General features: G+C 36.2%; 1 protein-coding gene across 1 annotated transcript in view; it reads right to left on the minus strand.

The window, feature by feature from the left end:
* Positions 1–784: 784 nt before the first annotated feature.
* Positions 785–14,628, minus strand: part of LOC124168953 (dynein axonemal heavy chain 7) — a 133,320-nt gene continuing 119,476 nt past the window's right edge. Inside the window, exons 52-56 of the mRNA XM_046547370.1 lie at positions 14,131–14,365; positions 11,065–11,216; positions 5,741–5,878; positions 2,095–2,238; positions 785–1,378 (exon numbers count right to left, since the gene is read on the minus strand). Coding sequence (XP_046403326.1) covers positions 1,172–1,378; positions 2,095–2,238; positions 5,741–5,878; positions 11,065–11,216; positions 14,131–14,365 — 876 coding nt within the window. The 3' untranslated portion in view covers positions 785–1,171. The remainder of the gene's footprint in view (positions 1,379–2,094; positions 2,239–5,740; positions 5,879–11,064; positions 11,217–14,130; positions 14,366–14,628) is intronic.

The raw sequence follows: 14,628 nt of genomic DNA on the forward strand, positions 1-14,628 counted from the left end.
CTAAATGGAGAGATTATCCTGGAATACATATTTCACGCTTTCAGATTTTTAAATGACGATATCTATTTTTTTCGATTAAATGAAAAATGAAAACTTTCGAGCGTGCGAAAACGAGATGGCTAAGTATGAATGCTGGGAAAAGCCCGTGTGACATCATTTTGGTTCCGGCTGCCACTGAGTGAGGCCACCTTGGTGCAAGGCTATGAGCGCCTCAACAATGCAGGCTGCTAGCAAGTAATGCTTGGCTTAAATTTGGATTATGAAATACTCTACCAAACGAAGAAAAATTTCCGACCTTAGGCAATTTTAATAGGTGAATATTAAGAAATCTTTCCCTGAGCTCTAGGCCTCAGGCATGCATTGGTAATTTCAGATGATGTAAACTCCTGACTACTTGTATAGCATCTATGTCCCTGTGACGCCACTTGGAGTGGCATCGTATGGGCACCAATCTGGCCTTTTTCAAATGAAGTTAAAATTGACAATTAATATTTGTCTAAACTGGGATTTCTAAAACCAAATAATAAGTAATTCAATGCCTTTCATTTTCTTTGATGAAGGAAACTACCCTATTGATCTTCTCTGTCACTTTCATAGTAACCGGCATTATGTAATTTTTTTATGGAAAAATGGATTAAAAAATAAAAACCACGTGATACTTTTCACACCTTATGTGCCATTTTAAAGTAAATGAGCAGAAAAAAATCCACATGTTGCATAGAATACCAAGTAAAAGTACAGAACCAAAAAGTCCATCATTTAGAGAAGACCAAGTTGTACTAAATTTTCAGCACTTCATTCAGTGTTTTATCTAATAAGTAAATAATTATCATACTCATCATTAAAACAAAGCATTAATCAGTCAGCCAAGCCCAACTACGGAAAAAATACACACAAAAATTCTGGAAACCTTTTAAAGCAGGTCAATCAAGTACACAATTGAAATTTTCCACGCATCAAAAAATGCAAGCAATAACTGAAGTACAAATGATATAAATATTACAAGCAACATGATCACATCAAATGTCACTCAGTACTTGATTAGGAAAGAGCACAAATTTTCCGTAAAAAGTTCATTTTTGGCAAATACGTTTCCACCATTATGTTATAAATATTTACACATCAGCACTCTTGAGATAAGTCAATACCGCAAGTATGCATTAGATTTTGATTAATTGGAGAGTTGGCACAGGAGAGCAACTCCACGTATAATCCAATGCTCAGAAGAATGCACAGACGGTAACATCACAGGTAAAACAAAGTTGGTTGAGTGGCCAGTGGTGGACAGAACACCCCTACGCTCAGAAGTCTTGTAAACAGGACACCTGTACTCAGTTTCAAACACTAGGTCATCTCGTTTAGCAGGTTTCAGCCACATCTGGATAAAAGTAAGTCATAGGTTAGTATTATTATTTGTATCTAAGTCAAAACAGTAGACTACAATATCTAGTGTTTGTAATTTAGGAATGTTAGTTGTCAATTCATTACTACGAAAAACTTAGCAGGGTTGTGACAAGATTCCCCAGTTAAAATTCGACTATACCCACACAAAAATCTTCATATCCCCAGACTTTTTCATTGCCCTTTCAATTACCCATGGCCTACTAAAACCATATTCACCTTCATAATCTTTCTTGAGTGATAATACATTGTAAATCTAACTAATTGCTCACAGTACCTTGCATTGCAGTTTAAGTTTAAATAAAACAAAGAAACATTGTGCAGTTGTAATAAATAAATAAATGTAATGAATATATTAATACTAATCAGAACCTTAATTTTAGAAAAAACAACAGTTGACTGGTTTCATATCAAATAAATGCCCTTCCAAAGGCAAATTTACTTCATCTTTTGATGTCAAAGGCAAAATCCCTCTGCCAGCCAAGTGCTGCTTTATTTCATATGCCTGCCATGATGCAAATTTTTCCTGACACCCTGAACAAAATTCCCTGATTTCTTCCCCATTTCAAATACCCTGACTTTCCCCTGATTGACCAGATTTCCTTGGCATGTAACAACTCTGTTAAGACTGCACAAAACTGGGCATCTACCCAACAAGGATAAAATGAAAATGAACTTGATATAATTACTCACCACAGGGAGGGTATCATACAAAACCCTGGGAAATGACTCCGCCAGGACCTTGGACTCCCTATCCCAACGGGCACCATCTATGAAAAGCCCGTAAACATAGACACCATCCTCCGGACCAACTGCAGGGTGTTCGTCCTCCATTACCTGCTCAATCAAATCACCCAATCATTAAAAATGGAGTCAGAGTACAAAAAGTAGTTTGCAACATGGATACAGTCAAACAACCACTAACTCTCAGTTAACAAGTATGTATAATTTACTCATCCCTTTTTATTTTTTCAGCCAAGATTCAGTCTTATTCATGAACTACATATGTATTTGAATTTTGTTTAAGGCACATATACGTAATAGGATAAGAGCAATCTATTGGTGAATTACAACCCAGACGGCACAGGAAGTTTTCGTACCTGAATACGAGGGTGGACCATCAAGATACAAAAATCGCGCTTAGGAAGTTACTAAAAAGGTTTTGTTTCTTTATTTCCTTTAATGACGAAAAAAGATGCAAGAAGACTGGCAAATTCATATGCATCGATAAAATTGTATCTCATCGATAAAACTGTATTCGGTCTGGGACTATTTTCTTTCGCGGGTGGTGCCATCTGGTGCCATCGTGCCATATCCTCCTAGAAAGATCACATGCCTTCACAAGCCGTTGGAGATCGCATCGTTTACGTCACGTCTCACCACATTTCAGGGATTTTTGTGGTTAAGTTTGTGAAAAATAGAGTGTCTGGTAATGGTGAAGTTTCCCTTATTCTTAAATTTCATTCACTGGGCTTGAGAAACGTGTTTGTGAGATATTTTTGTTAAAAATGCCTTTCGTGTGTGTATTGTCGGGATGTAATGGAAACTCCGGGACATGGTTCAAGTTTTTAGCTTTCCAAAAGATCCTGAGTTGAAGAAGAAGTGCATTTGGGCGATAAGAAGAAAACATTTCACCCCTACGAAAAACTGTGAGGTATGTACTCTTTCTCGCTGTAATTATTTGGATGTAATTTTAAGTCAGAAGTGGCTTCGGGATGTTGATGCATCGACATCCCGAAATATTCAGTACTGAAGTACTATAGTACTATTCAGTACTAAAAATGGTGATTCAAAATATTGTAGCAGCAATTCTTTTGAAAATTCTTGCATTTTAGTTGTCTTTTTTGTATTAATTCATTCGGTAAACGTGTGGTTAAAGGAGAAACTAGGAATAAGCTGCCAAGTTTATAGGATCGAATATTGCTTCTTAGCTTGCCCTATGGTGTATTACATGTCGGCTTTCATCATTTCAAATTATCTTATGCTATAGTTTAAAACAATAAAAATATCAGGCATACAAATATTTACTATATTTACGAGCCTAGTAATTTGATTTCTCATGCAGAAATACCAAAAATTGGAAATGATTTGACCTAATAAGTTACATGGTATTTTATTATTTATTAATTTTAGGTGTGTGAGCTTCACATCGCACCTTGTGATATCAGAAAATAATCTGTGGCCTTGGACGAGAAGACGAGGAGAAAATTCTTGCTGAATTGAAGGTGCCCAGATTGGAGGAAGGGACCATTGCTTCACTGTTACCTGTCGCCAAGAAGACAGCCATTGTGGCAGAAGTGACATATTTGTGGATGTGGATTTGATTTGTGCAAGTTGATGCTGTGATAGTGGACGTTCATCGGAGAAAGTATTGAAGATAGTTTTTATGTATCGACCAGTCCTCTTTTAAATAATTTTTTATTCGAAAGAGAATAAGAGTAATTGTTTCGCTAAATTAGATGTGGGATAGAAGAGAAAATTGGAAATATTATTGTGGTTGACAATAGAAAATACATAATACATGTATTGTATTTCTGTGGGTTTTTTCTTTCCTGCTTCTTTAAAATTTCTTGTGGTGGTGACTTCATGCAAAGTAAGTATAAAATCGGAGGTGTGATCTAAGTACCATGTTTTATTTTACAAGTGTTTATGCTGGTGATTTGGCAGGACTTTCATATTTTTAATAGGTTGATACATTTACTGCAGTGACCTAGAGACTTTTACTCATCCCAAATAATTTTTCAAATACTTTAGCGCCTGATATGGGTAAGTTTTAGTAGCTGAGACTGAACTATACGTTAATTTTTGCTTGCATTTTGATGAATTCGATAGTACTAATAGCAGATGTGTCAGCAATCCTGTTTCATAGGCCATTTTTATTTAAAAATTTTATTTCGTCAGGCTTTAGGGTAAGCTTTTTAATGCTCGTGGGCTATGTGATGTCTTATTTAGTGTCAAAATTAATAAGAATTTACTCTTATTAACATCTCAAGGTTTCCAAGTAAGTACGAGCCACTTAACAATGCTGGATGCTGGGGATGCGTGAATTAGCCTTGAGAATCTCATTTTTCGCAGTTATTTAAGTGGCCGAATAAGTTTTGTAAGTTCTCAATAGGTAAATAATACTGTATCATGAATTCTAAATACCATGATATAGTATTATTTACCTGTTGAGAACTTACAATTCATAATGATTCGTATTAAGGTTCTCGTAACGGTCGGTTGCTATCGATTGTGTTGCGTTCGATACATTTTTCGATCGTGCGAGTTACGATATATATCTAATTTTCGACCTAATCGATTGAGATTAGCCTGAGTGCTGTGTTACTGCGCGCTTCGTATCCTATCGTACGTGCTTCGTAGCGGACATTCACATGCTGCGTACGCGCTTCGTCGACAGGCCGCGAATGGAAATTATCCATTGACGAAAAGCGACGGAGCGGCACAGTATCCCCGTAGTCAATGGGTACTATGTACATACGAATTAGATACGGAGGGTTCTGTGCCGTCTGGGAAGGTTAGCTGAAACAGATTATTCAAAAAGACAGCTAGTTCTTTGCTCATCATTTTCCCAGAACATTTAATCTTGGTTTTAAAACCATGCTTTCTCCTCATTTACCTTTCAATTGCATTAATATACTTGACATGTGGAACAATTTTGGAAATAAGGAATTTTACAAGTATGTAGATAAATAATTCCACATGTGAAGAACAAACACTTTTATGGGGTCATAATACAACAATTGGGTACTTCAGGTAGACCCAAAAAAAATTCATTAAAAGATTAATAATGAAAAACACTTTGTTATTTCCACAAAATTCACAGTTTCTATTTAATTACCGGTTTCGGCTATTACACCAGGTATTTGAAAATGGTGTAATAGCCGAAACCGGTAATAAAATAGAAACTGTGAATTTTGTGGAAGTAACAAAGTGTTTTTCATTATTAATATGGAGCCCTTCCACCACGTAAATGCTTCAAGTTTCGATTTAATTTCATTAAAAGATATTGGAATAAGATAAGTAAATGGAATTGAAAGATAAAACAGGACAAAAATCTTCCTCAAATAGTCATTCTCATGTAAGTTTACTTTTACTGCCAGTGGTACAATAAATACCCCGCATAGAATGAGCGAAAATCGTCACGGGCCAATGTATCAGCCCAACTTTTTAAAATAATAATAATAAGTTTATTTTTTCCTTTATAAATATAGAAGTGAGACAATGGTACAACTGAGCTGACCACATTACGAGGCATAATGGCCTGATGAAAACAATCACAGAAGAACAGGTGGACAGGAAGAAGAGCAAGAGATCGCCATGAATGAAATACTCTTACCTCAAAATCATAGGCAAGATGATCAATAGGTATTTTAAATTTCCGAGCATAATTCTGCTGTGCACCAGTAAGAAAAGCTTGTGTAAAATAGAAACCAGATATCCAAAAGCATTGCGGTGGGCCATTCTCATACCAATCCTTAAAGAAAAAGTTTTGTGTAAATACATAACCAAAATTAACTTTAGAAGACACTTCACTTCATTTAACATATACAAAAAATGAGCTTTTCTTCCTGATGAGTACTGGCATGTTCATTAGGGTGGGCCGAAAAAAGGCTTTTTTTCCTCATCAAATTTGCCCTATGCGGGAAAGTTGCGAAATGATATAAGGATCTAGCACGCAAAATTTTTTTCAAATCGGATAATATTAACCACTGCCGCCCGAGCTCTAAAGTTTAAAATTTTGCGAAAAATCAGGCGGATTTCAGAATCAAACGGCTATGAAGACGAATTTTATGAAAATATGGGATAATGAGTAATATCAAAGAGTGGATACACGTTTATAGTTTATTAGAATGAAATTTGAAGTATTTTTGACGAAATCTATGGTTAAAAAAATGTCTATGAATTAACTACAAAATTATAATATAGACCACCCGCACAACACAACTCATTTTTGCCTACATTTCTAAAACTCCACTTTGGGGGCTAAATTGCAGGTAAAATAATACTTATTTCGATTGAATTTCATTTCTTATCAAATAAGTCATCATATGGTAGCAAATAATCCCACAAAAAGTGATGATAAGGTAAATTATTTGAAATTAACATCAATCATAATGACGAATAACGTACCTGTGGAGCTATTTTCAACAAGAAATTCAGCCAAGGTTGAGAAAAAACAGAACCTGAACACCAAGCATTTCACTAAGTAGCTCTTTGCTAGTTTCGTAAAGAAACTACCCAGAACTCACCACAAAGGAAGAGGCTACCATCGAGTTCCACCCGTGTCCCCCCAATCAACCTTCCAAAGGATTACGGGAGGATTGACGCGATGGTTAGAATAGAGGGAAAGCATACCAAGTGTGGAGTGGAGTGCGTGATATTTGTTGCCCCCGAAAATTTCATGGGTAGTGATTCGCCCACTTATGAAGAGATGATGAAAATGTTTTTGTACTCTCGGTACATTTAAGAAGAAAGTTAAAATACCATTATTTCTCTGCCGGTAATCGCGGAGACAGTGGCTTATGCCATTGAAGGCATTTGGCAAATATCCTCTATCCCAGTTGTTGGATATAGGCAAATTGTTTGACGAATTATTCAATATCATGGAAATAATCGCAATATTCTTCGATCTGTCAACAAGAAGGTTTTATTGATCTGAAGCAAGACTTTCTTCGTCACGTACGTCAGCTTTTTGATGTTGCGGCAAGTAAATTGCTTTAGTGACTCATTCTGTTTGTCATATTATTTCGAAAATGCCTTGTTTAGAATGGGAATTCCCTAAGGACGGAGAAGTGGCAGGAAAATGAAGATAGGCGCCATCGATGTGCAGGAGACCAAAAATAGGAAGACGAGGCTTTGCAGGTTGGAAGGAAAAAAGGAACACCCGAATGTTCCACCCTATTTTGTCATAACACTTCTGTTCGGAATACTCAGAAGATGAAATGACATTGAACGGAGAGTTATGTAATGCAAGTGAAGGAGAGGATTTCATGGAAAAAGGTTAGTGTAAGTAATTTGAAATTGCCAAGAATTGCATCATCCTGTTAATAATTCTGCATATCAAACCATACCTCTGCAGCACTTGCATCTGCGCACCTAATAGATATCGGGTTGGTAACTGAAGGAGTCAATGTACTTTTTGTTGACAAGAACAAAGTTAGAAGGGAAAGAAAAAGATTGCTCACGTCTCTTCGGAGGAATGTGGGAAATGTTAAACTGCAAGCGCTTTACTACGACGAGAGGAAAGACTGCTTTCGTTTATAGGCAATCAAAGTGAAAAACAATAGGTGAGGATCATGTAACTCTCGTTCAAGAGCCCGGTTCACGCTACTTATGGCATGTCACCCCATGTGTCAGCAAAGCTATTGGCCTCTAAGATTCCATAACGAATTTTCTAGGGGAGGAAATGATCATTATCGATGGACTCCAAGCAATTGTGTGCGATGGAACTGAGGTTAACACCGGAAGCCATGCCGGAGTAATCAGGAGAATGGAAATGGCCCTAAGAAGACCTTTGCATTGGTTTGTTTGCCTGCTTCATTGCAATGAACTATCGTTCAGCACCGTCAATAGAATTGATGACCCTGGAAAAATTTGTCATCGAATTTCCTGCTCCAATGCGGTTTTCAATAAAATTGGGACAATATTGAACAGAAGGCCCGAAGCATATTATGAACATGATTCTTCTTATGAAATACATAGATAGAGACATCAAATTACGCCGCTACTCTATGATTCAGGGAAATGTAATTTTTCTCACCCAGAGAGTATTCTGCTTGAAATGTTGGCCGATGAACCCAGACAAATTCGTGCAATGGCCATCACCAATACATTAAAATCGAGAGAAACTTAGCAGGAGGAATTGAGGAAATTCGAATTTTCCAAAGCTAACCTTCGATGGAGTGAAGAGTTCTCGGGATCGCCAATGAACACTTCACAGCCCTGAGGTCGATGATCAAGTCGGACATCGAAACGTCGGCAGATATGGAGTTCCTGACCCGGTGGCGATCCCGAGAACTCTTCACTCAGTCCATTCGCCGGGAAAGCACAAAATCTTCTAAACTTCGATGCTCAAAATTATAATGACTTGGTTGACTGGGAACCAATTGAGGTAAATCAACAACCAATGGTAGCTGGGATGATAAACAAAATCTTGGAAGACGTTGTTACGGAAAGATCTATATTAGAGGTACCTTTTCCCTGCCATACACAAGCAGTTGAAAGGAAAGTACAGATGATAATGTTAGCATCAAAATCCGTGTGAAGAATAGAATGCAGGCATGGATGGGCATTATCGTGCAAAAGAGACGGAGAAATTCAACCAAAATTTGAAAAAAATCTCAAAATAATTTTGTCAGAGTAATTGATATCCTTTCACAATCGTGTCCTTCGGAAGGTTGGCTGGGGGGGACACGGGTGGAACTCGATGGTAGCCTCTTCCTTTGTGGTGAGTTCTGGGTAGTTTCTTTACGAAACTAGCAAAGAGCTACTTAGTGAAATGCTTGGTGTTCAGGTTCTGTTTTTTCTCAACCTTGGCTGAATTTCTTGTTGAAAATAGCTCCACAGGTACGTTATTCGTCATTATGATTGATGTTAATTTCAAATAATTTACCTTATCATCACTTTTTGTGGGATTATTTGCTACCATATGATGACTTATTTGATAAGAAATGAAATTCAATCGAAATAAGTATTATTTTACCTGCAATTTAGCCCCCAAAGTGGAGTTTTAGAAATGTAGGCAAAAATGAGTTGTGTTGTGCGGGTGGTCTATATTCTTATTTTGTAGTTAATTCATAGACATTTTTTTAACCATAGATTTCGTCAAAAATACTTCAAATTTCATTCTAATAAACTATAAACGTGTATCCACTCTTTGATATTACTCATTATCCCATATTTTCATAAAATTCGTCTTCATAGCCGTTTGATTCTGAAATCCGCCTGATTTTTCGCAAAATTTTAAACTTTAGAGCTCGGGCGGCAGTGGTTAATATTATCCGATTTGAAAAAAATTTTGCGTGCGAGATCCTTAAATCATTTCGCAACTTTCCCGCATAGGGCAAATTTGATGAGGAAAAAAAGCCTTTTTTCGGCCCACCCTAATGTTCATCCTTCAAGAATAAAGAACCCCATTCAATAACAACTTTTAGCATGTTATATAAGTAGGATATAAATATGTTCAGAGAGAAGTTGAATAAGCTATAAATAAAATAAGCTTATAATTATTAGACGGACAGGAAATAATCCATAACATGTCACCCAATAAATTAGAAAAAAATAAGTCTTTCTCACACATGCGCACAGGATTTACAAAGATTTTGTGATGTACCACTGACTTCATCCTAACACATTTAATTTAGAAAAATGAAGCCCCAACTGCAACCATGGGAGCCTGCCACTTCCTTTTTTCATTTCAACACCTTATTTATCCTCACTTTAAGAATCAATGTCTTCATATAGTTAAAAACAAAATATACTAAATGTGTTTATAACTACACGAATGACGAAAATATTTTACTAAATATATTTTCAGTACACGAAATGCAATATTTTTAAATACTCACACATTTTTCTCAAGTGATTTCTTTCACATTTTATATTTCCTCTATAAAAAATATGCAAAAAATCACCATAACATCACCAAACAGTTTGAAAAGTTTCATCCTTACCTAAGATCACTTTTTATCCTAACTTCTAAATGATACAGAGTAAAAAAAAGCCTAGCTGCCAAAGTAGTTGACAGAAGAAGTTTATCCACAAAATATGGTTCTATGCTGCAATGATGGACTTTAATCTACGTCTACAAAACCTTTGTTACATGATTGTGAAATACCATTTTTTTACTAAAAATGAGAAGAACCTTAGATACAGCATTCATTTTCATTGAGGTGGAAAACAAGCACCAATTTCTAAATTTTGAGGGCCATATGAAAAGCTAGGTCTCCAATTTTTTTCAAAGTTAATGAGATTTTTTACAAACCTATTGGTTGCAATGAGGTGCCTACTGTTAAAACAGCAGTAAGGAGAGAGACCAATAAAAAAGAAAGGGTAGCCAGATTTCCCATAATATTGCATACAGCCATGGGGGCCTCGGAGACCTTACTTCTCACATGTACCACATATAAGACATAGAGGCAAAACAAAGACTCACATGGATTTTAAACCCTACAGCAAACCAATGGCTTATGAACATCAAGAGATGGAGAAGAAGAAAAAAGGACAAGAGAGACTAAGAGTGGACTTGTAGCTCCATGAAGAGAGAAGTAGTGAGTCAAAAACTTTAATGACATTAATTTACGAACTCACTCACTCAGTGATTCAACCTAAAGGTTGGTTTGGATAGGTTAGGGTAGAAACCACCTCAAACTAACAAGCCAAAGGCATGTTAATTTCACAAATTCAGAGTAGGGTGGCCAATTCCTTTCCCTGGGTGACTTTTCACTTAGAGGATTGTTTTTGGGGGTGCCTGAAGGCTTTGAAGCTATGAACTTATAATCAGTAGGTAAGCGCTCTAAGAGAAGCATCACCAACTAACCAAAATTGTCTTTAAAGCACTTTGACAATTGTTTCCACCAATCGCATTCTAAAAATCATAATTATCTACCAAGAAATCAAATAAACAGCTGATAATGAAGGCAAATATTTACTATCAGTTACCTGTAAGATGCCCAGCCTCTCTATCAAATCAATTACGTAAGATCCAAGTGGTTTGAGAGATGGATAAGACTTGGCCTTCCACATCTGCGGCACCTTTCCTTTGAAAATACTAGCTGACACTTCCTCAAGATCAGTACTCATGACAATTTCCCCTGCAAAAAAAAACATCAAAATTAATATGCATATGTGAAATTGAAGAATAAAAACATATTCCATTTAAGAATAAAATCTATCCACTTAATTCAGTATGAAAATGAAAAATATGTATCTCCATTTTCCCTGAGTTAAAATCTTCAGCTCACTAGCACTTATTACTTATTTGTTTTTACTATGTGCATGCACTATAACAATGGATTCTTGGCATAAAAATATTAGCAAAGCCATTTTAAATGCATTGTATTATCCTCAAAACATAAGTCACTAAATTTACTTGGTGAAAGCCACATCAAACAGACAAATTGGCTCCGTGACATTAGTCTTCATGAAATTTGATGATTTCAACACCACAGTTTCGATCTCTCATTTAATGGAACGAATTTAGAACATTCATCAGGGTGTTAGTTCAAATACAATGCACTACCATAATTTCCAAAACAAATTTCCCCGCTTACATAATAATAATAATAATTTCGTTTATTTTGGTGAGCACTGAGGCCCATGAGAAAATAAATGTACAACTTTTAACATTTTCAGCATTGGTACATAAATAGAAGAAAATACATAAATAAATAAATACAATTTCAGACGAATGCATCCTGTGCAGATCACCAATAGCATTAAAACAATTCAGCAAAACAATATTTTCAACTATAGAAAAAAATCACACTTTGATATAACAGACTAATTACAAGAATCTACTGGTGATAATTCATTATGGCAACAGTGTCAAACAAACAATATTTTTTTTTCCAAAAAGAAACCAAAACATTAGGATAACACTGTGATTTAGCACAATCCTAAACTCAGTTAACAATTAATTCACATGTATATCAATAAAAATAACAATAACAATAACTATGCTAAACATGAATATAAACAGGAGGAATTCAACTTGGAGTTAAAACCCATATGTGCTATGTTTAAATTTATTGATGCTTATAATGCTTCTTATTTGGGCTGGGAGAGCATTCCATATGGGTGAAGTGGTTACTATGAACTATTTAACGAGGAAAAAGAGTGATCATGCAACTTAGAGAGTGGGATTGAGAATAGCAATAAAGGAGAGAGAGGTTAAGTTGTGGCAGCAGCTGCAGGTCAATTGTCACTCCACTTCACCACCACAGGTCCAGGAGGATGAAAGTCAGGGCACCCTCACACTTACAACTTCAATCACTTGCAGCTAAACAATAGGGTGGTTTCCTATTATTTTTTTATTGCCTAAATCGAAAGATTATTACTCCTGGAGTACGCATTTCATGTTCTTAGATTTTCGAATGACGATATCTATTTTTTGCGATTAAATGAAAAGTGAAAATTTTCAAGTGCGCGAAAATGCGACGGCTAAGTAGGAATGCTGGGAAAAAGTCCGTGTGATGTATTTCTGGTTCCAGCTGTAGGCATGTGAGGTGACCTTGGGGCGAGGCTTGAGCGCTGATACAACGCAGGCTGCTAGCAGGTAGCTGAGTACCCTGCTAGCAGGTAGTGCTTGGCTTAAATAAGGATTATTATTCCCCTTTCAAACGAAGGAAACTTTCCGTACTTAGGTAATTTTATTGGGTGATTATTAAGAGATGTTTCCCTGAGCTCTGTGCCTCATGCATGCATTGGTAATCTCAAACAATGTAAAACTCCTATCTACTCGTATAGAAACTAGGTCCCTGTGACGTCACGTGGAGTGGAATCGCATGGGTGCCAATCTGGCCTTTTTCAAATGAGGTTAAAATTGACCATTGACATTCGTTCTTTAACTGGGATTTCTAAAACCAAATAATTTGTATATTATGAATACCCTAATGGTGGGTAAGGAATCGCAATCAATGCATTTCGTTTTCTTTGATGAAGGAAACCACCCTATTTAATCACCCAAAAGTTGCCCACTATTGAACACTGTCAATTAAATACTGTATTTGACGGCAGATAAGATGCACTTTTTTTTTCCCAAAATTTGGTCTCAAAAAAGTTACCTGCATCTAATATGTGAAGGACACAGGTTAACTTTCAATACTGAATGATATTTTTAGCCCGGATAAATGTCTAAACACACGCAACTTTTCTACAACTGCCATAATTTTTTATTAAATTTTTACCAGCAAAAATATAGCTCAAAAGAGAGAACCGGGATGGTTTCCTTCCGACACCACATCGTTCCCTTCAAAAAGTATATGAAACTAGCAGCGCTCGCTCCGCCCTCGGTACAGAGAAGTGGGGAGTAGCACTTAGTACAACATTGTACTACTCGTTCAACGCATGACACCCGACACTCAGCCCACACACATGTCAGAATAGGTGGTACTCTGTATAAACGTGTCGCTATCAGTGCTTAAAATTATTTGTTTGAAAAAATACCCTTGAAAATACGACTACAGGAAACAAGAGATTAAGCTATACAATTCAGTATAAAGTAGGTGTGTTAAACTACGCCAAAGTGCATGGAAACAGAGCAGCAGCAAGGCATTTCCGTCCACCACCTACCGAAAAAATGATACGTACTTGGTGACTGCAGGAAGATCAAAAACATAACGATATTCTTGTTTTCGATTATGATGATGGGGAAAATGATTTTTATGGTTTCAGAAAGTGATTAGAGTCTAATTTCATGGGCAACGTTTATTTGGCAACGTTTTTGAAATTTATTAGGCAACGTTTTCTGTTGAATCTGTGTTTTTTGTTGTTTCTGACCACTGACTTACTCACTGTGATTATTCTCAGTAAGCTATCATTTAAAGAGAATAATTTCTGCAGCTGAAATTTGAAAGTTGATGTTATATGCAACATCAGTTTTCAACTTAAGAACAAGGTCTCGGAATTCATCTTCTTTGAATTTCGAGAACTTTTTTATAAGTGACTTTTCCATATAGGTATTTACTCCCTTACTTTCCACCATGTTGAATCTGTCCTTTACCTTACCTTTAATAGCTCTGCAGACATCTTTGAGAGAATTCCTTATACATGAAGTTAGAGTGTTGAACCTGCCCATTTCTTGAACCAAAACAGTATTCATTGACTGCTCGTACATGGTGGGATAACGCTTAAGAGCATCAATTAGGTTAAAGTTATCGGGGAGGCGCTTCAAAATATCATTGGCCACATTAGGCACAACCTCAGCTGGTCCTCCTCCTCCTTCGTCACCTCCCAATGAGTCCTTCAAATAAATTTTACAAATAATGATAAATATTCATTGAAATTACTATCCCTTGCATAACATATTTGCAAAAATAAGCACGTGATTAGATGAAAATAAAGACATCGCTCATTAGAAGTTATTGGAACTTTCCGCATGTACATGAAAAAGTTTGTTGCACAAAAATATTCATAATCCAAACTTTTAAAAAAATAATTTTAACACAGAAAAATCACAGAAAACATTAGAAAGTCAAAAATATTGCAATATGAATATGTAATGTC

Source organism: Ischnura elegans, chromosome 12 (assembly GCF_921293095.1).
Source record: "Ischnura elegans chromosome 12, ioIscEleg1.1, whole genome shotgun sequence".
Lineage (NCBI taxonomy): Eukaryota > Metazoa > Arthropoda > Insecta > Odonata > Coenagrionidae > Ischnura > Ischnura elegans.